The sequence below is a fragment of the Trachinotus anak genome, unplaced genomic scaffold (genome assembly GCF_046630095.1).
Source record: "Trachinotus anak isolate AG129_WGS33_773 ecotype Australia unplaced genomic scaffold, CSIRO_AGI_Tana_v1 ptg000013l, whole genome shotgun sequence".
Lineage (NCBI taxonomy): Eukaryota > Metazoa > Chordata > Actinopteri > Carangiformes > Carangidae > Trachinotus > Trachinotus anak.
Window position 1 is genome coordinate 9,165,453 of NW_027273864.1, and position 26,578 is coordinate 9,192,030.

General features: G+C 42.3%; 1 protein-coding gene across 10 annotated transcripts in view; it reads left to right on the plus strand.

Annotated features, from left to right (window-relative positions):
- The window catches only part of magi1b (membrane associated guanylate kinase, WW and PDZ domain containing 1b), a 133,793-nt gene that overhangs the window by 32,084 nt on the left and 75,131 nt on the right, over positions 1–26,578 (plus strand). For all 10 annotated transcript variants that reach the window (XM_071492989.1, XM_071492991.1, XM_071492990.1 and 7 more), the window contains exon 2: positions 26,134–26,250. In XM_071492989.1, the coding sequence (XP_071349090.1) occupies positions 26,134–26,250 (117 nt within the window). The remainder of the gene's footprint in view (positions 1–26,133; positions 26,251–26,578) is intronic.

Here is a 26,578-nt window from a genome sequence, read left to right on the forward strand (position 1 = left end):
CCAAGGTTTAATTCTCCCAGCTGAAATTTAAAGGAACATGCCAGTGTTTTTTCCAGGCTGAGGCCCTCTTAGTACAAGTGATCTACTTAATTTCCTTTGGTTTTCCTTTGGTCCAATACCTACTTACCTTCTGGTCATCTTTTGATGAAAGTGTGGATTGAAATTATTGGGAAAACATACAAATTTAGTCCTCTTCAATTGAGAATTAATAAGAATTTGGTATTTAGTTTGGTAAGTAGCTAGTAAGGTGAGGGCCACTAAGACAGTGTCAAAGAAAATAAAAAGCTACTCAGATCTTCAATGAAAAGGAAGATGTGGTGACCTAAGTTTAATTGCCTAGTGAATTCTCATAAGTGTTGTGCAAAAATACCAAAGCAATGACAAATTGCAGAATAAAGAAAGAGGATCTGAAGCATTACATCGCTACATTATTAAAGGTTGATTTAAAAGACATTTACTTCATTTTAAACATTGCCTTTTGTTGATGTCATGGGGTTGGAGATTTGTCAAAGGAGAAAAAGCAGAGAAAGAGAGAGTATAACGTAGCTCTGTTGGTATGCATTGTTATATGCTTGTACAGTACACAAGCAAATTATGACCACATGCTCTGACCTTCAGTTGTGTACATTATATGATTTTACTTTTACCCGATCTTTGATTAAAAGCAGTTGTGTGCAATCCTTGAATTATAACATTATGTCTTTTTCATGGTACTATAGGAAGGATATTCAACTTTCTTAAGCTTAAGAATCATAGCGGCTCCCTCAAGCCTCTGCCTTCATTAAGATCTAATACTGAGGCGAATAAATCACACAATGCTACAGAAAATGACACTTTTAGACTTGGTATGGGAAGTACAGTAAAATCCTGCCCATACTGTCTTTTATAGTGTCACTATTCCGTTTAGCACCAGTGAGTGGGTCATTTTTAAACAGACTTTGATATGAAACCATTACACTCCATTATGGCCATTTAGCACTGTAAGTGCTTCCTTTGCAGAATGAGGGAATGTACAATAATGTACATGAACAGTGGGTCCTATTGCCAAAATCTCTGCAAGTTTCTCTGCATGTGTTCTGAATAAAAATGTCAGCCGCTGACTTGTCTTTTTTTAATAAAACCTCCCCCAAAACCTGGAGATGTGAAAATGACATAATTTTGGAGCTGCCCTCCAAAAACTGACTGGTTTATGTGTCGCAGTAGTTAAGGCTTGTGGTTGTTTTTGTTGCACAGAATGTAATCAAAGGTAACTAACTACTGTAAGTCAAGTTTTGTCACCTTATTAAATTTCAGTGCTGTAAAAAATGTTAGTGTCCTTGATCAGCAACGTTCAGCGCTTCAAACCCCACTGCAAATGTTCCCAAACCTTCATAAAGTATTACCGCCCCCCTGACCAGGGACATATTTGACATTAAAATGTATCTCCCTGGAATCACAGATTCTGGTTCCTCCAGGAGCCAGGTAGGGGAACTGAGTTCCTGAAAACGGTTCCTGTTCAGCAGTTATTAAAGTTCCCGTGGTGGAAACTCATGAATGCATGAATAATGAAACTGTGTGACAGGTGAATAGAGCTCTTGGTAGAATCCTATTTTTTCTGTTAACATGGAGAATAAATAGCAGTAGTTCAGGGTGATGATATGACCCTCTTCATCAGTTTGTTTTTTTGTGTGTTTTCATTGAAGCGTATCTTTATTCCTTGACCCTGGAAAGCCTGTTCCAGTGGTTGGTACACTGAGTTTAACAGAAAATGTCCCTGTTCTTATTTTTTCTCATTTCAGTGATGTTGAAATGATCTCAGGCCCAGGTCAAAGAGACGGTTCAATGGCTTTGGCTTTTGAGCTGGAAATGTTGAGGAAACTGCAGCCTGGTCTAGACCTCTTGGGGACCTGGTCCATTTGTCACTGGTTCATGTTCTTGTAGAGTTATGTAGAGGAGCTCATAGTTTCAAGGTGTTCTTGCTTTGATACCCAAAGACTGTCTAACCTGCTCTCTCTTCCCCCTCCACCCACCATCAGGCATCACTGCCTTATCCTAAAAAAAAAAAAAAAAAAAAAACAGCAACTCCATCTTCAGTATTTCCAGCTCAGTAGCTTTCTCAGGAATCTGGAGATTCAGGAGGTGGGGAGGGGGCACAGAGGCCATCGCGCTGATGTCTTGCTAATGTCGCTCGATAAATCACTCACCGAGATTCCTGCACACTCCCACGCTGCCTCCACTGCGACTTGTTGATTCATTTATCAGTCTATCGCTGAGTTACTGAGCTGCTGCTGCTCCAGGCTCTGCAGCTGCCAGTTCAAAAGCTCATTAACATCATTAAACACACACTGTACAAGGTCATAGCTAAATGATCATTAACAGGCCCGATGGGTTTTTAATGACGCTAAGTTGAACTGTGAATTGTGAAGAGTGCCATAAAGGACACAGAATGTGTGAATTTTCAGGTATGTGTGAGGAGCCGACTTTAGTTCTAAACTGACTACAGAGGGATCAGCTTTGAGTTTGTGTGAGTTCTTCAACTTCATCCACTATTTCAGTGGGACAAAGTCAAACAACACTGCTCCTCCTAATGATGTATTTTCCTCACATGATGTGCCAGGAACACTCCTGCATATTCCTTGAAAAGCTCTCAGTCTTTATAACTCTTTAGGGGAGTGGCTTGTAGAAATTCCTCCAAAGGGGCTGATGAGATTTTTTTCTTTTCTTTTTAATCATCACATTGTTTTTTCTTTGAAGTTAAACCCTTGAAAGCTCCACTGTGGTGTGTTAGAGCAGTGGTTCTCTCCTTTTTTAGGGCATATTCTGCTCCACATTTAATAGAACTGATAACAAGTATCTGAGCGTATTTGGAAGAGGGGAGGACAGATGTTACAGCCAGGATGCTGAAGCGAGTAGAAAACAAGATGACAGCTGTGGATACTCGCCTGACCATTGTTAGCTGAAGTAGACGAGGGGTTAATCTGGACGCTCAGTTTGGAGAGCTGTTTCTAGTTCAGCAGCCTTACGTACAGACTCCGCTGCAGGGGGAGTGAGAACGGTGAAGGGAGGGGGTATTACAGGAGGTTACTTGGGGGTGGGGTGCAGTTGACTAATTGTTGTAATGTGGTTTAGCGGTGTACGACTCAAACTCGCTCCATCTCTGTCATTGTGCGTCAACTTGCCTCAGAGTGCTTCTCTCCTCAGTCGTCTGGAATGCACACTTTATCATGCACGCATGCACAAATGAGACGCTGCAGGAGGACTGGTCCACACACACACACACACACACACAGTGTACCCACACCTCTTTTACCTCCTGGGGGAGTCAAACCCAGATCATTAAGTTTACCCACTCCTTCTCAGTGTTTGTTTTTCCTACATTTATGTCATCAGGCACAATTTCCCCTCAGAGTTCCCTGCAGTCCTCCACTGTAAAGAGCTGCTATTGACTTCAGCTCTGGTTAGCTGTAATGGGGGGCTACATGCTGTGATGTTATGAAATCCTCTGTGTGTCCTGTGGTCCTGTATGGCTCACTAAAAAGAAATGGCGAGAACCTTTGTAATGGTTACGGAGGTTGAGTCTCTCTTGGGCACTTGCAGCAGAAAAAAAATGGCTGAGTTTCACACGATCGGTTTGCAATGTGCCGGTCTTGCAGTTTTTTTATTCCCAGGAATATTTGACAATATATTGTGCGGTGGGAACACTGGTATCTGATAATATACATATAGTATTGTGTGTCTACTGTGTTTCTACTGAGCTACAGCTTTAATTGGCTGTTGGCTGAAAACTTCTTGTCCAGCCGGTTTTACTGGAAACTCAGTGTGTGACTAAGCAGAAAGCATGTAGCTGGAGCTTCAGAGGCGATAGCAGTCTGCATACTTCAAGCAAGTGATTCATCTGCTTTTGATTAGTCACATCATTCACATACGTCACTTGATGGAGCAGGAATCAGGGGGTCAAAGTGATTTTCATTCTGCTGAGTAAAGATCAGTTTCATTAGACATTTCCACAGATATGTTATAGTAGATGTCTGCGTCTACAAATACAAATCTCAGTCCTCATACTGTCTGTCACTGTATTTCAGAGCTGTTTAAGGTGGGCAGGGTTATGCTAAAACTAGCATGAGTGCTTTAATTAGGTACAGTTAGCTAATGATGTGTAGTTTTATATTTTTGATAGTTTGGGGTTCATAAACATTCAGTGATGATGTGTTTTAGTGCTGTGGGTCATCAATAAAACCGCAATTAAATCTTGCATGCCAGGTTATGTAAATGTTGGGGTGCTAGGGAAATGAAGAGCAGTGTGATTGATTAGAGTGCTGTTGTAGAGGGTCACACACCAATGCGATACAATCTCCATATTCATTTAAACCAGGCTTTCCTTTCAGCTAAGCCAAGTTTGTCTAATGTATGCATAGACAATTTTGTTCAGTAGACAAAATTATAAAAATATGATCCACATTAGAAAGCCCAGGTCTACGTGTCATTGCAGTTGCCTTTTTAAAAAGCCAGTATAAGCTTCAGTGTGAGAGGCAGAGAGAAAACTCACATTAAAAACGTCTAAACATGGTGGAATGAAATAAATAGAGGTTTGTCCAGCCTTGGTGGAGTTTGGTGCTGCAACTTATTTTTTTTTCATTATTAATTATTCTGCCAGTTAGTTTCTCAGTTGTTGCTTCAGAATACTTGAATATATTTTCACATTTAGTGAATTTTTTTTGCGCTTTTTCTTAAAAAAAAAACCAAAAAAAAAACCAAAAGAAAAAAACTCTTAAACAATCAGCTGATTTTCCAAACAGCAACTGATTCATTCTCTGTTGATTCACTAATTGCCCTTTCATCTATTCTTTCAGCTCGAGTGGAGTTACGTGCTCTCTTGAGTGCTTTCTAGTTTCCACTGACACTTTTCTTGTGGTGGAACATCAACTTTCATCACACTGACGGTGGTTTATTCATTCTCTTACAATAGAGGGAAAATGAGCCCTTGTTCATCAGATGAGGGAGATGAACCAAACTGTTAAGAGTCCTGTGAGTAACAGCTGCAGTGATGCCACAGTCTTATCGGAAAGGTGAAGAAGCTCATTTGGGATTTTTACATTATAGATAAACCACCACCACATGCCAAATGTATTTGTATAAAGTCAATTAATATGTATAGCTGTGAAAGATACATTTGAGATTGCCACAAATTTTCCTCAACATGTGTCACAAACTGAACCTTTAAAGAGAGTTGATTAGTCCCAATACATTAAAACCTTACTATCATTGGCTGCATTGAGATGAACGCATGATCACCATCAACTGATTTTGGTTGTATATGAAAAAATAATGAAAAATCAAAATTAGGAATAGTCGCGTCAGATCTCATATCATGCTGGTGTGTCTTTGGGCTGAGTCATTTAAAACCTCACTCATCAATGCCGTCACGCACCTACTTCACTGACCCTGGATTCACCGTAGCCATAGGAGATGCTCCTGCGTTACCCTTTGGATCTCACTCTCGTTCTGATGAGAGAGAACACACTCCCTCACCGTGCTCCCAGCTTCATCTCCCATCGCTCACACAAGCCATCGCTGTCCACAGTAAAAAACTTCTCTAGTGGATTTTGCGGTCAGCCACACCTCGCTGCATTCACCGCTTTCAATGAGCTGTCACTGATTGAAGCTCATTTGCATATAAATGGACAACTAATTCTCTCCTCCTTAATAGTGCTTGGTTGAAAGATTTCAACACAAAAGAAAACGGCGTTTGCAAAGTTTTTAGGCGCGCCTCAGAGTTTGACCTCAAATGAAAGTATTTAAAAAAATTTTTTCAGTACAAACTTTAAAAAGTGCTTGGGGAAGATGTTGTTCTTGTGTTTGCATCTACATGGGATAGAGCAGATAGTGTGATTGCAGTAATGGAAGGACCAGGCCAGCCATGTGGGTTTGCCATGCTATCTCTGTGTTTTCCTCTCTTGCCTCTTTCCGGGTGTTTCTGTCTTTCTCTTGCTCTGTCCTCCAGAGTGCGCAGCAAAGATCTCATCTGGGGACAGATGGATCTCCCTTTTTCTCTCTCTAGACAGTTTCCACTTTGGTCCTTATCTCTAATCTGTCCATTAAAGGCAGGAGGAGGGGGCGCGGGGTAAAGGGGAGGAACCATAAGACTCCTCTCCTCTCCTCTCTTCTCTTCTCCTCTCCTCTCCTCTCGTCTTATCTCAGGCCCCACCCCTCCCCCTTTTCCTGACATCCTCTCTCTCCTCCCCTCCTCTCTGACTCATATCCTCTCTGTGTTCCTGCTCCTCTTTCCTCCTCTTGTTCCTCACCCAATATCCTCTGGGTCTTTTTCTTTGTGTCTTTCCTCATCCAAACTATTTTTGTTTTGCTTCTTGTAAACAGAGTTGGAAGCACTTACCATAGATGTTATTACAGTAGCTGTTTGTCACCAGATTGCCATATGGTCATTTGACTATATTCCAAACATTTTTTAGTAAGTCATGCTGCAAATATCTGTTTTTGTTTTGGTTACAAACTATGTCAGATGATACAAAAGCTTGTGAAAAGAACATCAGGCGTTCATCGCACCTTCCACTTTTTACACTGAAGTTTTGTTTGGGTTGGGAAATGTTGTGATGGTTGTTTGATTCAGAAGCATGCAAATATTTCTCGCATTTATTCCAGTAAATTGAGACAGCACTATTTGTTACTGTTGAAGTGCTTGATATTAGTGAACTTTCCATGTTTCCTGTGATTCAAATATATTTTGCTGTTGTAACATTTATTATGCTGCTGCAAATGCACATAAAAACTAGTAACTTCTAAGCAGTTTTTGAAGTAGCTGCCCATCACTGCGCCTGGTTTGGGCTGCACCAGCTTCTCATGAACCTATAACTAAGCTTGTGTGTAAAATCCTTCTTAAGTTCTTAGTAACTACTAGTTAGTTCCATTTATTAAACCAGGTTGCTCCATTAAAACATAAGAGTTGTCTTGGCTAGTAAACCTAAGTGAAGTGTAACTCAGTTGCTAGGGAACATGTATAGTGCTGTCTAATCAAAAACAATCAACAATGTTAACGTTGTTAACGTAAGTTACTGTAGGGTCACAAGCTGTAAAATAACCTCTAAATATAGAAGCCTTTATAACTGCAGTGCTTTGTACATGTAGGTATTATGATGATTTATTCATACAGGTAGAAATGTGTGTTAATAGTGTTCATGTAGTTTAGAACGAGTTGGACATATCTGACCAACATTATTTGGTCATTTAGTGTGACATTTAGTGTGACATTTAGTGTGACATAGTTGTTTGGGAAAAGTAATTTAAAATCTCCCCTGTTTACATCATCATTAAATAGCATTTTATTTAAATGGGATGATGACAGAGTTGCTCGAAGGCTGAGCGCTGAGTCTTCCCCGTCCTGTCAGCGAGCAGCTGGAGCTGACACCGGTACCAACAGCAGAGCCTCTCTCTCCCTCTCTCTCTCCCTCTCACACACAAACATTTACAATCTCATAACTCCTCATTACCAAATGTTTTAGCTGCATCAGCAAGACTGAAGAAATGATGGAGGAAATGAGTGTGTGTGTGTGTTTGAGAGAGAGAGAAAGAGAGAGAGAGGTGTTGTTGTTTCTCCCTCCCTGTGAGTGGAGGACTGACCCGGCTGTTTAGATGGAAGTTAAGATGAGTGGAGGACTGTGGTCTGTTTTATTGAACATTAGTGTAGTGTTGTTGCTGTCCGTGGGAAACCCTTCACTTAAATTCTAACGCAGCAGTTGGAGAAGATTTGGAGGAGCAGCCTTGTGTCCGACATCTCATCTCTTCTCTCTCTGATCGTGTCTTTCTCATTACAAGTCGACATCATGGTTTGGGCTCACCTGTCCACAGTTGCTGGGAGATTTATTTCTCCTGCAATGGAAGATTACTTTCCCCTCCAGAACAATGATAAACGACGCACCATTTCAGTGTAGGCAGAAATGGCAAGCACGCATATGTTTTGAAGATTATTAATTACCCCAACAATCGATCACTCACAGACACTCATTACCTCCTCTCATCAACAAGGCTCTTACCTTTCCCGATCAGATGTTTCTCCCTCCTCCTGTGTTTGGTCTTTTTTTTTTGATGTACCCCTTCTAAGTGGATGTGATGTGAGAGGGCTGTCAGCTGTCTGTTTTTTCAGTAGGTTCACGCTGACAGATTGAGCCCGCCGTTGTGCACACTTGCAAGGAAAGGAAACAGTAACAAAAGTTTTACAACCAAAACACTTTTTACAAAATAGCCCCATTGGGTTTAAATATAGTTGACGTTTTCTGCCTGTCTCTGGAACATGTGCTTTTGTTTCGAGGTAGTGGAGTTGGATCGGTCAGCACCGGTGCACACATGCTGTTGTGATCTGTTTCTAAAATCAACTTCCACGACAAAACCGACTGGTTCTGTCTCCATGTCCTCACTCACTTTTTAATGTTTGTTTCAGCATCAATTGACTTTGTGTTGAATTAATGAGGGGAAAAGTACACTGATATATTGTTTATCATTATCTCGTAGTCAGTGATCACGATTACACACACACACACACACACACACGGTCTTTGACCCGAACAGATTGTAGAGCGACATAAATAGAAACGTACTGACTTTAAACAGGTGCTTTTGGTTGAAATAATCACAGACACACACACACACACACACACACACACACACACACACACACACACATACACACACACACACACTTCTTGTTAACACCTCTGAAAAGCAAGACAGGGCTTCAGTGAAGCTTAGAACAATTGTGTGTTATTCCTGACAGAGTTTGATGATGAAAATTCAAGTGGAGAGATGTGTGAGAAAGAGGCTGCTGCAGCTGCTCTATACAGCTTTGTGTGTCTGCTTTTTTTTTTTTTTTTTTTTTGTGCACATGTTCATGTCAAGGTGTATGTAGCTGTGTTTTATCAGTGCTGCTGAGTCTGACTGTCTTTCTTTAGCTTCTCTGAGTGCAGAGTAAGGCTGAGTTACACCTCTCCATTTGCCCAGCCAGCCTCCAAGGTAAACACGCCTGTAAGCCTCAGCAGCCTCGGCTCTGTGTATTGTTAGCTTTGGGTCTGGCTCCCGCACATTGCCCGAGTTAACGCTAAGGCTTCTGACTGCGCCCGGGACTTAGCATGAGCTCTAACACCAACACCATAAGCCCCCACCACCTAATTAAAACAAAGTCATTTTCCACCACGACCCACATTTTCATCTGTGACTCCTCCAGCTTGCCAGGATCTGTGGTGAAGGCCCGTCATGATGGTGTTAAACGCAGAACCTGCGAAGTTTTCGTCTTGGGTTACCTCGGCTAGAGGCTCTTATACTGAGAGTATTTGTAATGAGATCTTAATCACCTATTCCTCTTTTTAAATTTCGCTTTTCAGAAATGCTGCTGTTGTGCTCTGCAGCTTTGGACCAGAACACAGCAAAAGCTTTAGTTGTGCCCATGTGTGTCATCTCAGTTTACAGCTTTCTCTATAACCTTTGTTTACCAAAGCAGTTTTGCTGAAGGTGGCCTTTTCAATGGATTTTACTAGAGCTTATTGAGATGAAGGCAGCCTGAGTCGATGTGTCGTCTGTGAAAGCGATTATTGGGCACCAGGCATCAGAGTCAGCACATCAGTCAGTTGAGGAGGTTTGTTTAGGTGAAATGCATGTAGAATGTGCAGCGTATTGATCCAGAAGGTTAAAATGAATCTCATTTCTTTCTTTGTCTCGGGTCCAATTTGTCCATTTCTTGATTTGCTCTCGGGCTGAGGTAGAATTTTAGTCTCAACTGCAGTGTTTCTAACATTTTCTTTTCTCTCTGTCTCTCTCTCTCTCTCTTTCATGATCCCGGTTTTCTTGATGCTGCTTTATGATGATGATGATGCCTCTTCTTGGATCATTCCATCAGGTAAGAAAAGTAGTCCCTTCACTGTGCATTTTCTGTACATATACTGTGATGAATATCTGAGCTTTCTCCCTCCGCAAAAACATTGTCTCTTCACCTACCTGCCATGACAGGAATAAATATGTGGATTTCCATTATTCCACAAATTGTAGACAGAAGAGTAGAGGAGGTCATGAGGAATGAGGCAGATATTTCCGTCCTGCTGTCTGTTCAGTGGGGGTTTACAATAATATTTGAACAGTAGATGACTGTGTCTGTCTGCATACCAGAAGCCTGACAATGGCGATAATATAGTGATGCAACAAGGTATCAGGGGCTGCTGAGAGCTGGACAGGTGCAGAGTCTACACTGTCATACACACATAAAAACACTGAGGTGGAAGCCAGATGGAATTCTTTTTCCTTGTGAAAATGACGACATCTTTTTTTCCCCTCACCCCATTTAACGGCCCACAATCCCTTGAGCCCTCAGCGCTCACCGCAACCGAGCTCGCTGTGTCACTATTACTGACGTTTAGTGCATTTTCCATTCCGTTCCTCTGATCTCCCAAAAATCCAGAGCCACAGTAAGGACCCAGCTTTCACAGCTCACCAAAGGAACCGTGGATAAATCTAATGTGAAACGGCAGCATGATGAAGTTCACTGGGGGAGGTCTTCTAAAGGAAAAGAGGAGTCTTGCATTGCAATTCAAACTCATTTTAACTCATGGATATGCAACATTTTCTGCCCCCTCCGCCATATATACACACAGAAAGCCATTGACTTTTTATCATCTGCTGGGCGCCTCAGTTTGAGGCCTGTACATTTTCATGCTTATGAAGTGGATCCTGATCTCAGTGGCTGGCTCTGCTGAGGATTTGACCACAGTGCTTGTTGTGCTTTGCTGCACAGGGTCGACAGGTGACAGCAGAGTTAGATGTCCGAGGCCATTTCTTATGCAACACAGTAAAAAGGGAAAAATCCATCCCATTGATCTTTGATGATCCAGTATGGTCAATAAAGGGAGATGAAATGAATAATGAAAGAGAAATGAGAAGTGCTTTGGAGACAGAAAAGTGAGCCCATACTCTCTTGAATCAAACTGACAGATCGGCCAATGACCAGCCAATAAAGCCTGAGAAACGCTTCACCGTGTGATTGTGTAGAGTCTCTGTAAACTGTGCAGTTGCTTGGGTGGTCCTGTCTATTTGGTGATTTTGGCTAAATGAGAGCTGGTGGAGTGTGTGTGTGCGTGTGTGTGTGAGTGTGAGGAGGGCGTTCCTGTCCACTCAGCACATTCCCACCTGGGGTGGTGGGGGCACATCTGTGGCACACTCCCTGCCCTGGCGCCCTGCCAGGCCTCCATGCCTTCCTCCTGCCCTCACTCCCTCCTTTTCCCCTTCCCCTCTTTTTGCGTGGCTGTTGCTTTCTCCTGCCTGAACGTTCTCCTCTCCATCCTCTTTCTCTTCGGTTCTCTTCCAGCACTCAGACCATCATCCTCTTGGGCACCTCTCAGTTTCCTGTGCTCAGGCTTTTTGTTAAGATGTGTAGTGTGTAGTCTCTAAGCCCAAACTGGACCAACAGAGGACGACACAGGCAGTGAAGTACTCCCCATGATGAGGAAACTGATCCTCATGTGGAAAATGGGCAGACTGCCTCTTTATTAAGCACAGTTTACAGCCCATTTCTCCTCTAACATCCTCTAACAGTGCTCTTCTTGTCATGACAAGTCACAAAGGGAAATCACACCTGAGACTGGGGCTTATGAAAGTTGCAGTTGAGGCCTTAACCTCCTTTGGTTAACATTTACCAGATATCTAGAATTACTCCTCCTCTTGATTAAAGATAAAAGCCTGACAAAGAATAGCTGCCCTGTAGTTCAGCATCCTCAGCTTCTTCCACATGTGCTCTTGACACATCAGAAGTGGTGACTGGTTGGCATGTACAGTTCTGCCTTTGGCCCACTTCAGTTTCCTTTTACTTTTTAATGACATACAGACGTACTGAAGGGTGTTAGCATTGATTCAGACTCCCAAACATGCAGCTCGTACACAGTTTGCCTGTGTTTAAAACTATTGAGGAGTAAGTTGGTCAGTAAGGTTCACTGGGCTTTGTGTCAGTGAACTGAAGTGGTGGTGGGATGTGACTCAGCAACTGTGGGGAACGTTGGTCGAGAGGAATAGAGACAGACCTTCTTGACCTCCATTAACACTTGCAACTGCCACACACTCTCACACACAGACACACACACACACACACACACACACACACACACACACACACACACACACACACACACACACACACACACACACACACACACACACACACTCTGTCCTCTTGTCAAGTGGTGGGCAACATTTATCTCTTTCTCCTGCTGAGTATTAGTTGTCAGTGTGAAAGATGGAGCTCCTAACTTTTTTGTTTCACCAGTGTCTTGTGTGTTGGTTTGTCCGTAACAATAGACACAAGACCTGGTGTTTGAGCCACTGGTTTGTGAGTTTGTGTGCATTTGCATGGCTACCTTCAGGGCACATGATTTCGTACAATGTGAGCTGCTGACAGTGATTATTGGCGGCCGGTTCCTAGCCAGCTGATCCCCTGTCTGTCTGTCTGTCTGTCCGTCTGTCTGGAGTGTGCTCCTGCCTTGCTCCACACTCAGCTTCATCCTCGTCTTTGGCTGACATTCTCCCATGGCTCACTGACACACTGCTCTGTGCTCCTCTCTGCTCTTCACAGGCTGAGTGAGGCAGATGTGTCCTTCTACTCAAAATACATTCAATACATTTGTTTTTTGGGTCAGAAAATTTTTAATACCATTCAATACCTCTGAGCTGATTTTGAACAAAAGCACAATTTGCTATTGAGAAGGCAGAAGGGCGTGGATGTAGAATATGGAAGATGTTAAATGTCAAAATGTAGAAGGAACCAAGCTGTATTTCTCTATATGATTTCAACTCTTCCATAGTAGAACAAATAGAACATGCGAAGGTTCCTTCATTTTCAACAGATCATTGTTGCCAAAGTTTCAAAAAAGCACAACAAAAAGATAGAGAAAGAAAGAAAGAGCAGTGAAAGAGAGAAGTGAAAGAAAAAATGTTCATTTGAACATAAAGCTGAAGCTGCAGCCTTTTGGCTTTCCTTAGCATAAAGACTGGCAATTAGGGGGTGGTGGGCTGCTCAGGCCAAGAAATGATTCATTGTATAACCCACTGCCTCCCCACCCAAACCTGCAGCTTGTCATTGTTAGACTTTTTGGATTTAACAAATTAAATCTAACATGTTGATTTGTGAGCTTTAGAGGTGCTGGTAGGTGGATTGTGTTTCCTTTGGGCAGAGCCAGGCTCTAAGGTAACAGGCTGCTGGCTGGAGATTCACATACCAGGTAGCTGTGAGGGTGGTACCAATCTTCTCATCTACCTCTCAGTAAAAGAAAATGAATAACTGTACTTCCTAAATTGTTGAACTATTCCTTTTAATGAAAATACAAACAGAGCTTTCGCATTTAAATTTGAATTATGTAATGAATTTGTGTTCCCCAGCATCAGCCTCACACACGAAACAGATGTTTGCTTTCTTAAGACGCACTGCTTTGCATGCTGTGACAGTCAAAGCAGAGGCTGTGTGAGAGCAGAGAGGGAGGTGTGTCTGTCTGTCAGTGTGTCGTCACCACCCCGTGGATTAAGGCTGTGAACTGGCGGCCTAGTCCTCGGACCTGGGCCCACTCCAACCTGAGCCGCTGCTGTAATACTCTGTGTGTGTGTGTGTGTGTGTGTGTGTGTGTGTGTGTGTGTGTGTGTGTGTGTGTGTGTGTGTGCGTGTGCATGCAAGCAGATTCTGCACATTCTCATGTTTGTGTATACAAGTGTGTTCACTTCTAACAACTTTATCAGAGCAAGCTGAACAACCCAGTTACACACAACATTGTCGCCCTCTAACTCTCTAACACGTACAGAGCTCTTCCCATGGTTCACTGGGCTTCATCTCGCTCATCATGCCATGGTGCTAGGACACTGTGGTTAACTATAGCCCATATTTAAATATGCGTATGTGCGTGCTCTTCTGTTCACGGGCAGTGGACACGCGCACACACACACACACACACACACAGCACAAGGCACAATACACGCATACAGCCTCATATAGATATATGCACTTACAAGGCATGAATTTAAAGACTGAAGTACAATGTGGAGTAAATGATGCATGAAATCCTTTCTGTGTAGAAACTCAGACTGTTTCCAGGCTCATCATGTTTGTGTGTGTGTGTGTGTGTGTGTGTGTTTGTGTATCAAGAGGTTTGTTGCAATATGATCTGTGGGTGTCTCAGTGCATGCAACTTAATCAAAGGTCAAATGCATCTCACTGTGTTGGGATGTGTTGGGTTTTTTTCCTAGGATTAAACTGATAGTTCCTCACATGTGAGTTAATTCATGAACGAATTTACATTACTCTGCTGTAAGATGAGTTACACTGAGTTTTCAGTAAAAGCCTTGTTAATACCAAGTGCACCCTTCATACTCATCTGCCCCTGCTGGCTGTAAGTTAGTGTTACAATTATATTACCCTGTGTGTGTCTGTGCATGTGTGTGTGCCTCCATGTCTGGCCTGGAGTCAGCTGTTAAGGGATGCAGTGCTGGATGAGTGCTGCCTGATGCTGACCCAGAAACGACGGTCGACGTAACCAGCGGTGACTGCTGCCCCATTAGCCCACAACCCTGAAACACACACAGCTTTTGTGAAGTGTAGATGTGAATTGTATGTTTGCGTTTCCTTTGCTTTATTTCACTTTTAGAGTAGAGCCAATATGGAATCCTGATAAAACATCATGACTGTGGATTAAATGTGTTTCCACATAAGATGGACACACAGGGCTGAGTGGACACTGTGATACGTTTGTGTGCATTTTTTTGTTCATTTCTTTGACAAGAGGAAAAGATGCACATCTATGTGTTTTCTTCCTGCTATCTCTATTTATGTTGGTTTCTTGTGTGCGTGTGTGTTCCCTCTCTGTTTCTAAAATTAGATCAGTGAGCAGATGTAGTGTGTTTGAGTGTCCCTTTTCTATGCATGTGTTGCCAAACGTCTTCATCCGCATGAGCAAGGCTGCATGTCTGTATGTGCGCATTCACACATCTTGAGGGCGTCTTGAGTCAGCAGTGTGACAGGGTGACGGGGGCAGGAAAGTGGGTCAGTCATGCCCTCTCAAGGCATGAGGATGGACGGATGGATTGAGGAAGATGACTAGAGGTACACGCTGACAGCTCTGAAGGGTGTGGCTAAGGGAAGGAAATAAGGATTTAAGGATAAGGACGTTAAGTGAGGAATTACATAAGAGGAGAAATAGGCAAAAAGAAAAGAATGAGAGAGAGAGAGAAAGAGAGAGAGAGAAGCTTGGGATGAAAATGAGAGGACAATGAAAAAGTTGGAGTATAAAGTAGACAGCAAGCACACAAAGCAGAGAAAAGCTTAAACTGATATTGGATGTTATTAAACCTAACATGAATTTTAATAATGTAAACTCATAATAAATATGATCCGTCAAGTCGAGGGTGAATGGACTGCACTTATCTAGTACTTGTCTTGTTGACAACTCAGACCGCTTTACACCTTATTCACATTATCACATATAGCCATTTTCACACAGCACGTTTTCATACATTCAGTGCATTTCTGTCACACACCGATGATACATCCCGGGCCCTTTGTGGTTTCTTGCACAAAGACACTACAACATGCTGACTGGAAGAGGAATCAAACCACTGACCTTCATATTAGTGGACGACCAACTCTGCATCCTGATCCACAGTCAGTTTTATTCATATTGCACCAAATCATAATAAAAGATATCATGGGGCACTTGAACAGGTCTAGACAGAACTCATTATAATATTATTTACAGACCCAACATTCCCCCATGAGCAAGTGAGGAAAATCTTTCCTTTTAACAGGTAGAAACCTTGAACAGAGCCCGGCTCATGGTGGGCGGCCGTTGGGTTGAGAGAGCTCTGAAATCAAGACGGGCCCTCTTAAAGACCAAACACTTAAATTACTTGACGTTGCTGTACCTCGGCGAGGTCAGTACACTGCCAGCTCACATCAGCTGGATGAGTCTGTGAATGCAGCTATGGAAATCAGGGACAGAAGACACACACCTACAACTAAACAACCCTCACACACACATCAGCAAATTCACTTCTGTAATCATTATAAGTGCACACATACACACACACACACACACACACACAGAGTACACCTCACACTTAATGATGCTGAGTGACATATGCCCCCTGGTGGCAGAGTTAATGAGCTTGCCCCAGGCCCTGGGGTGAGGTAGACTGACAGACCTTACTCCAGTCAGAGAGGGGAAATGTCTCTTCCTCACAAGGCTGCTTCAGGAAATCTGTGATGAAGACATGGAGGCCCAACAGCCGCTTATACAGTTGTAGACAACTGCTCTGTCTCAAATAGGAACACACTTACACTCAATCTTAATTTGCTTTCTTTCTTCAATCTCTCCTTACTTCATTATTACCGTATCTCCCTTTTGTTTCACCTCCTTCCTTTTAACATCTACATCTCTTCTGGATGTAATTTCTCCATCTTTCCTTCTGTTGTTTATGTTATTCCTTCCTCCTTCAGCCTCTCCTGCCCTCCCTCCCTGCCTGTGACCAGTGGTTGGTCTGTCAGTGTTGTGTTCACCCACTGTGGGCCTGGGGTGACTTAGTGCACTGCTTCTGATTACACCCCAGCAGTTGCTCATTTATCTTGCCGGGAAATGGAATAGGGGTGGAGAGAGGCCAGAAGATATTATGGTAATACATCTCACTTCTAAAAAGGCCTAATAAACCAGGAAATTTTCAGCGTAGTCATACGTTTGTAATAGTCAGTCCTCAGCTTTTATTTGGAGCTTTGTTGGTCATTTGCTGATGGTCTTTGCTTGATTTTCATTTTACTATGACATTGTTGCTGTGGATTGCTTTGTTTTACTGCTTTACTGTGGACTGGCTTGTTTTCATAAGGTCATAGTCCTTACATTTCTGTAGATGGTGCCTGTGTCTGTCGGCGTCTTGTTGCATAAATGTACATTTTAATGACATAGAAAGCGTTGACGTTTAGATTCATGAATCATATTATGTTAAAGGGGAATTTCACCAATATTACATGTAAATATCAGTTTATTTGTCACAAGAAATATTAGTCAGCCTGAGAAAATAATTGCACAATATTTGTGCCTCTGGAGGAGCTTTTTGAAAAAATAACCCTGATGATGTCACAGTAATGGACAAATCTGAGTGTTAGACTTGTTGAGTTTGAAAGAAGTGGACATTTACTTTGTTTGGTGGGTCCAATAAAAAAATTTTGACTTGGAGGTTTAGGATGCATTGTTTTTGGAGCCTGACCCATGCTAGAGATTAAAATGATATTTTGTAATATGTCTCTCACAAGTCCCTCAAATATATGAAATGTAAATGGTGGAATAGCCCCTTGAAGACAACTACATTGTGTTGATGGAAGAGCATTTTCACTTGCGTAAGTTATTAGTTACCTTGCGTTTGTCAGTGTGTTTGTTTGCTCTTTTATGTATTTGAATAAAAGATATTTCAGACATGGTTAACTAGACTTTGATGTAATTATGTTTTGGTTTGTTTGAAATTGCAGGGGTTGCTATAATTATAAGTGGACGGTGATCATGTTTCAAGAAAGACAGCAGGTCTTACTTTTTCATGGTATTTAGATTATTCAGTCCTTTCCATTAACCATTAATTAAATTGAGTGTATTCTGTTTTCTGAACCCATTTGATGCTTTAATCACATCTGTAAATGAAAGCTGCCTTATGAAAAGACTTTGTTTTAAAGACTGGCCTTTCTTTCTGCTGTGTTCAGAAACACTTTGGCTGTGTTTGAACATGAAAAACACCTTGCTGAACGACAGTTACAGTGTGTTTAAGTCCCTGTCACATTTCTCACTGACTGTAAACACATTACTTTCTGGTCACATGAGTCTTTAAAGAGTCTTTCTTTTATCTTACACATTCTTGTCATCCACCACTTCTTCTCTGTGGCTCTTTCCTGCTCTCATTCTATCTTTGTGACAATCTCATGCTCCCGTTCTCAGCCTCTCTTTATATAAAAGTGCTGATCTACCCTCTTAGCCGGGGGACCTGTTTTAAATCTGGGAGCCAATCAGCTTTCCTGTCACAGGAGACTAATACTCCCATTGGTCTTGAAATGCCGCCTGTCAATGAGGAGAGGCCATGATGGAGAGGTAATTACTTCCCAAATACTTGTGTCCCACTGGCTTATGCATCAGTCAGTCAATAATCACATCATTAGCTGGGCAGATCCCAGCCGGAGAGAAAGTTTGCATTGAAGAAACCTCTAATTTATTGGTTCACTTAGTTTTTTTCCATTGTGTGAAGATGTTTTTTTTGTTTTTGCTCTTGATGTTTTTGCAGTAAAAGACACATCTGCTGTTCTATAGAACCTGTTGACAGTAAATGCAAAGCCGTCCCATGTGTCACTGGATGATGGATCTTCTCATTCACATGCCTCTCAGGAGGGCGCATCAGTCTTAGAGGCTCATACTGTATATAGGTATCATCACAAGAATATTAATGACACAGAACTTACAGCGTTGTGTTCAGCACCCACATAAATCATGATGCAGGGACCGTATTACTGTTTATAGCTTCCGAGTCCTTGGCTGGCACGTGCCGATGTTGGTCTAATTGGACAAGTGCTCGTGTTGTGTAAATAATGGCCTCTACAAAATAATAACGGTGCACAAAGAGAAATACATAACTTCATATGACACACACACACACACACACACACACACACACACACACACTCTCATATGGTTCCATAAAAAGTCACATGTATGTGCTCCTCTCAATCCACTGTCAGATTGCAGCAGGGAAATTGACGTCTCTACTGCAGCCCTTGTACGTGCTGAAATGAATCCTCAGAGGATTTCTTCTCCCTGTGTGGAGGACGACGATCAATGAAAGCAATCTGAAAAATAGCAAACAGGCAAGCAGCTCCAGGACACACAACCATATAGACAGGGTTGAAAATGTATCAGAGACTTAACCCTGACTGCGTTGGATCGGGTGTCTCTCTATCTTGACTCAACAAGGAGCAGATGTCAGAGGATAAGGAGTAGTTTTGTTGTTCCGTAGCTGTACTGGCTCGACTGCACTTGGTTCTGCGCTTTGTGCTTTTCCACAGCCTTAACTGCAAATTGAACCATAGTGATGGCCATCGCTCATGTGCCTGATTCGAGTCTCACATATCAGCAGCTTTGGGGATTTTAAAGTAACAAGCTGAACAGCTAAGACCATGAATCCTTCTTGTATTTCTTCTTTCCTTTGGTGGATAATGATTTCTGAGGCAACCTCTGGAACATTTTCACAAAAAGCTCCAATTCATATTTGATTTGTTGTGTTTCCTGCATTGGGGAAATAACATAGCTGGTAACCATAGAGTTTCCTCTGAGAAAATAGATAGTTTTGGCTCATGCCATGAAAGCCATTTCCAGATACATTATTTCAGTATCTGAGTGCATTTCCTCCACAATTTAGGGCTTCACTGCCTCATACAAGCATTGATTGGAAAGCTGCTCGTCCTTGCCACAAGAGGCTGGGAGAAAACACTTTCATTCATATGTGTATTAGCAAAAATGTGTGTTTATGAGAACTACAGTATCCATATCACAGTTTCTAACGAGCATGTGTTACTGGTGATTTGAGGCCACAGAAAATTCTCCCTCACATGCAACAGTAAAAAGAAATCATCACATAAACCTATTCTCTGGAGAAGATCTCTGGACTTTTCACTTCACAATCCCACAACCACTGATTCATTTAACTTAATATATGCAACATATATGCACTGACTACTGTATTTGTTACTTTGGAAACCATGACGTGGTGTTGCTCAGACTCATTTTAAAACCTTTTAAATGACTACAGCTCAACATTGAAGATGTCTGTTTATGGGATATTTTACTTATTTGCTTTGCAGTATCAGCATTTTTAAAATTGGTTTACATCATAGATCCTAGCTACAATTCAAAAGCTAATTCTGAGAGTAAGGTCTTCCTTTTGTTTTTGTAATGCCCTGTCAGTCCAGAGGGGGGCAGCAGACTATGCCTGGCTGTGACCATCAACACCGTCAGCACAGTCGGTACTCATCTGGCAGCTGTTGCTATGGATACAGAGCCCGGCCATTGCTGTGATGCAAGCCACATCAAATAGAGGAACATAGGGGATAGTGTCGAGCTCAGAGACAGGGATGTTCACACTGAAACACACACACACACACACACACACACACACACACACACACACACACACACACACACACACACAAACACCTGTCTGCTCTCTGGATATGAACGGTTGGACCTCTTCACATCTCTGCAGTATGGTTTGGGCTCTTACTCTTGACTTACTTAAGGAAAAAATATCCTGCCATCTACATTTTCTGTAGAATCAGCCTCCAGCTGGCCACACTGAACCTGCCCCAAACAAGCTCCATAACAAATCAGATGCCTAATCACTGATCAAGGGTCAGATAGAGCTCTCTGTCCCCTCTGATCATCCCCTAATCATTATGACATATGGTTAAGCTCTGATAAGTGGTGATGAAAATGTGAACTGTATGTTGCCACTGCTGCTGCTTGAATCAATTAAATGGTGATTAGCCCTTATTATCTGATTAACTGGAGCCATGGATGGACTGCTCACTTAAGAGTTGATTACTTAAGACATGACTTTGGACAACCTGTGTGTGTCTGATTGCTAAATTTAACTTGAAGTAGGTCGGGTTTGAATGGCACAAATCCAGTTGACTTTAAAGCCCAATTTCTTTACTATGTCCCACTTTGGAGAAACTAAATTTAACAATAAACAGCCCACTGAAAGAAGGCTTTAGTTCTAATCATAGCTTCTGCCTGGCAATGTGTCCCTTGATATTAAAAAGACTATTGAAGAGGGGAAGGGAAAAAAGTTATTTGTTACCTTGTATGCCAGACTGTTTGTGTATTCTACATCGATACAACATTCAGTGCCCAGCCAAACATGGTGACACTGCCAAATCTGACTTGGCTACATGTAAAACAGGCTGGCACCCTGGCATATCACTGTGTTTTCTGCTTTGTTACTTAGACTGTTGCTTTGTGTTAAGAGGGTGATTGTATTGCCCATTGCCCAGTGTGCTGATTGAAGCCAGAGCATCTCTCAGATGCCTCTGCAGAAGACCTTTTCAAATAGGGATTTTTTATTTCTGGGCATGCCATGCATTGTAATTATTAGTAATGCTACCTGTAGTGAGAATCTAGTACACACTACTGCCCCCTGTGTTACCTACAACCCTGAAGACAAAGACTTTTATTTGCTGTCTGAAATATAACTAAACAACAGTAAGAGTCTACAGCCACGTAAGTGGCTCCGTTGTCTCTTTTCCACCTGTACAGTGCCAGTGTGGCTCCACCTCTGTCTTGATGCCCACTGAGAACTCGCCTGTGTTTTTTGACAGGTTTGAGAACCGAACATTACGTGGTCCACCCTCTATACCATTTGTTGGTGTTAATGCACCAATTCATTGTTTGCCAACCGCCAGTAAACCTCAAAAGAAGACAAACATTATGCATTGCAAGTTGAGGTGATTTCTGTTGGACAGAAATTGTGGTTGACAGAACGCAGCTGCTTTGTTTGTATTTATAAATTTACTTTTAAAGTCTTGCATCACTTCTGCTGCTTTGCAAATGTTTTCTCAAAATGGCAGAGAATTTCTTGCAGTAGCTCCTCCCATAGACACTGACGTCAGTGGTTCCAACTTTTGGACCTGCAGTTTTGTGATGCTGTACCAGTGCCAGCTTTTTGGCACCAGCTCCAGACTTTTTCCAGTGGCAGCGTGTGGAACCGCAGTGACATCGGTAGCATGCTGGTGTTAAGCAACATGTCAAACACACCTTTGTTCGTGTATTAGCGTGCTAACATTTGCTAACACTGAACACCAAGTATGGGAGAGGCTGATCATAACTCAGGTATATGATGATGAACCAAAGTATTGGACAAATCGATGATGATGATGATGATGGCAGATAAAAAATGAAGGAATCACTAGAGTTACAAGAACTTATCCTGTGGGGGGAAATTAATGTCTTTAGACAATTTCATGTCAACGCATCCAATAGTTTTGTTTGACTGATGTGTTCATCAAACTCATTGGAATAGATCTGCTGGAAACAATGAATGTACTCTCACGACCATGAGTTATTTCATTAAACCAGAAATGTCAGCTTCATGGTGGCATAGAGGAAAGGTCAGGAGATCACTGATGCCAGTAGGTTTCATTCTCAACAGACTATGAATTTGTGTACTGAACTGACATGTAAGAAAATTGTAAATGATGATATTTTCCATACAATTTAGGAACCGTATTTTCTCATGTGAATGCTCCTCTGGAACCAAACATACAGTATGTAAAACTTCCATTACAGGGCTTCCTGTATGTTCCTGTAATGCAATCAAGCATTAGTAAGTTTTGAATTTGAAAAAAACTTGAATTGACAGCCTCAGCTACCTTTCAACTGCACACACAAGTCAGATTAATGTCTGGAACAACAGCCAGGTCACACAGGTCACTACTATGTAGCATAAACATAGCTGTAGCTTTTGAATATCAACCAACTAACCAGGGCCCTCTACTATGTAATGACATTGCTCATCGGGAGCATGAAGGACTCGTACGAGACCAGGACTCCTGCCATTTCCAAGTCAGCAGAAATCGGTCAAACCTTTCCTTTCCCACTATGGCAGGAGGATCGAGTTTCAGTGAAGTTTGGTTTTTCCATGCTGTGAATACAGATGTCAACTGCCAGCGGAGGGTCTGGCTGGTGCCATGTCTGGCTCTGCATGTCTGAGCAGGGCCTTGGCTGGCTGATCAGAGCTGAGGGGTGCAGGGGTGGGCTCGATGGGAGATGCCTGGAAAGTAGTGGGGCTTTTCACATTTCAGCTTTGTCTAAAACTCTTTTGATGTTTTGTCTGGCTTACTCTGATGTTCTCTCTCTGTGCGACAGACTCTGCCTCTCTCTCTCCCTCTCTCTCCCCACTTCCCTTCTGTCATGGATTGCGTGTCTCCTTCCTAAAAATCTTGCTCGTTTTAGGGGGTTTATAGAAAATCTATAACAGGTGGGCTGTGTTTGAAGGATATGTCTTTTCTAATTATCTGTTTGCAGAGGGATTTGTGTGGGTGGCCACTGGGCCAAATGTTCTCCCAACCCAGTCCTGCTGCCTGCCTGTGTGCTCTTTGTTGCCTATGAGTTAAATTGAAATCAGCTAATCGGTTAATGAATGAATGCACTGTGAACCTGGTCAGAAACCTCGACCTGGTCATTGGTTTAACGTCTATTTGATATTTGAATAATATTGATAACAAATAAGGGAGTAAATGAAACCAAGACGAAGCATTGTATTTTATGTTGGTCTGATCAAGTCGGTCCACATCCAAGTCCTCAGGATCAGTTGTCTCCCTTCTTTGCCATCCGAGCCAGCATGCTTTATCATTGTATACACAGTCCCAAAACAGAGCAAGGCAACATTAATGGGCTTAGTTAAGAGCTTATGGTGTTAACACACTCGGTATTGGTTTGAAGGGGCTGACTAGCAGCCTTAAAGGCTTAAACGGAGGTGAGACGTGATGTTCTTGACCTTCTTGCATCTAAGAATGATGACAGATTGCTGGTTGAGCACTCACAGAATATTGATCTCCAAGATAACACAGTCAACTCTATTTGTGCTATGGTTGGACCAATCCAGGAGTTGATTTGCAGCCAGTCAAAAGACTGAAATCCACACACTGTGGCTCCACTTAAGGAGAGTGGTTTCAAAGTACTCCATTGTTTTTACAAGCCGTGGACAGGAACTAGAAATGAAAAAGAAAATGTGGTGGAATGGTATTTGACCTCAGACCAGCAACAACACATTATGCTGGGTAACCACAAAATGAGTTAACTCCTGGAGCTCATGCATACTTTTGGTCCAGCCAGCACTTAAGTGCAGGTCAGTCAAAAGGCGCTGTGTTCTTTTTTGCATCCACATGCATTTTAAAAAAGGGGTGAAGAATTTAGATTATGACAGCGTGCAGGCGAGAGGAAAGAGGGGATGGCTTCACCCTTAAACTGTCCCTTATGACTGACCTAAAGATAGAATCATCTACATGGTCCACATATTGTCACATTGACTCAACAACAGCCTGTTATGTCTAAGTCATCCTTTTAATGTCAGCTGTTGGTCCCAACCTGGTCCATGTCAATGGTTGAGATTGGATCCAAATTTTCAGATACACTATTATAGCAACTATAATCCATTAACACCAGATGGTGACCAGTAGACTCCCAGATATCCCATGTCAGCACATCATGACTGCAAAGAGCCCAGAGACAGGAGGACTTGTCCGCTTTATCAACACATCACTAAGTGATGACCTTTCCTATCATTTCTGCTGTCCTGCATTTTGAAGGATGTCTGTTAATTTTCATTAATGCATTCTTGTTTTCATCAAAATAACCGCACACAAAGAGAGAGTTGGTCTGTTAGTTGATGTTTTTCAGTTTTGTCATGTGACATATTTGCCAAGCCTAGACCTCCAGACCGGGTCACATGGTCAGTTGGGGGTTTGCTTGCAGGGAAAGCCCATTGCTCTCCAGTAATTGGTGTGTACCAGAGCACATCAGGGTGTGTATTAGGCTCTCTGTTGGCCTGAGCGTTGGCTTGTGACCTGTTGTGAGGATTACAACACAGCGATATGTCTGGATGGGACGGGGCCAGGAGCAGAGTTTCTTCCCAGGAAGAGCTTAGGCAGCAGGGAGAAGACACAACCTTTCTCCTCAGACTGTTGACTAAACAGCTACATTCACTTTCAGCTATGAGGGTCATAGCTGACAGTCATTTATATTTTCAAGGGCCTGGATTCACAAAAACTGGAATGAATCCTAAAAAGAAAACTTCCAAAAATGTTCGAAACACTTCTGAGAAGTTTTTTTTATCATTTTAACAATTCCATACATTTTTTTTTGATAAAGAAACAGAATTTACATTTTAAGCCAACAGTATTTCTTTTTCTGTATTTTGACCCGGGTTGTATATTAACATTTTTATTCCAGAGTAAATCTGACAACTTCAAAGCCTGACTTTGACAATCATTTGAGCAGCAATGTGACCATAATTCAGTGTTGGTGTTCTACCCGCTTTTCAGGCATGTTGATATGAATGACAGAAAATATTCTGGGTCACACATTAAAACAAAAAGCAGTCATATCATGTCTGTGGGATGTGTCTGTTGTGTTTCAATTGTATTTTTATCGTATCAACCTACAATTATTCTGCCAACCATACAGAACGCTCCTCTGTACTATGCTAGCAATCACAATCATCTTATTAAACACACACACATGCACATACAGACGCACACACACATACACACAGTTTCCATGGAAACAGGATCCAGGGCCTTTTATGACTGGTTGTTTGCCCAGGACAACCAAAAATGGTCTCAGCAGCTAAGCAAAGATGGAAGATAAATGGTTTGTATCATAAATAATGGGACATGTGCTGTTATAGAAGGTGATGAGATGTTTATTGTTGCCTGAAGGACTATTGTTATTGAATTTAGACCAAGACATTGTCATATTCATTAGGCAAATGATCAAATTTATCCTTTTGTGTGACAGCAGACAGGATGTGTCTGACATCTCTGCTGTGTTACTCGTGTCATCATACTGTTTACTGCGTTTGCACATGTACTGTGGACAAGCACGGTAGTGGCCACACACAGACACACATCCAGAGACAAACACACACTCGGACACTTTCCAGCCGTGCTGCCCTTCAGTAGCCTAATGTGTGTCTGAGGTCCAGATGGCGTAGCAGTAGGAGGGCTGATGCGCCGTGCTAGCCATAGCGCTAGCAGTCTTAGAATTGGCTAGCCCCGGCTGGTTGGAGAGGGAGAGCCTGCAGCCAGTTACCCCTCTAAGTGACAATGGCAAGTGTACAATTCACAGCTATGCACTCAGCATCCAGCTTTGCTGTGGTTGCAGGATAAACTTTTTCTTTTCATGGGGGCCAAACTGTGTGGCTATTTGACACTTGACTGTGAATTATAACTGTCGTTACTCCTCTTGTGATGTTCTTATGTCTGTAACCTAGTTTTTGCTTCAGTAGTTTTGATGCAGTTACCACATGTTTTCCTGTTTGTGTACTCAATGACAGGAAGCAAGCTTAACAAGGACCTGAAACATTATCTGAGCCAGCGCTTCCAGAAGTCCTCGCCCGACCACGAACTGCAGCAGACGATCCGAGACAACCTCTACCGTCACGCCGTGCCTTGTGAGTCCATGATTGTCTTCACACTTTGTTCTGTCATTTCCTCTGTTTCCTCACGCAAGCTCCTGCTCTGCTCTGCCGTCTTCTACATGTCCTGACATTTATATCAGCTTTTTCCTCCAAATCCTGATAATACTTTGTTTACATGAATAAACACATAACATTGCTGTAACTCTAAAAGAGTTAATAAAATAAAAAACCTTGGCTTAGGTCAGTGCGAGTCGCTGTCTCAGCTCCAGGCATCATCAATTTTAGATCCATGTAGCTGCCTCACACAGACACTTTGTATGGATATCTAATTAAGCCTCATTATTTCAGTCTAATCCAAGCA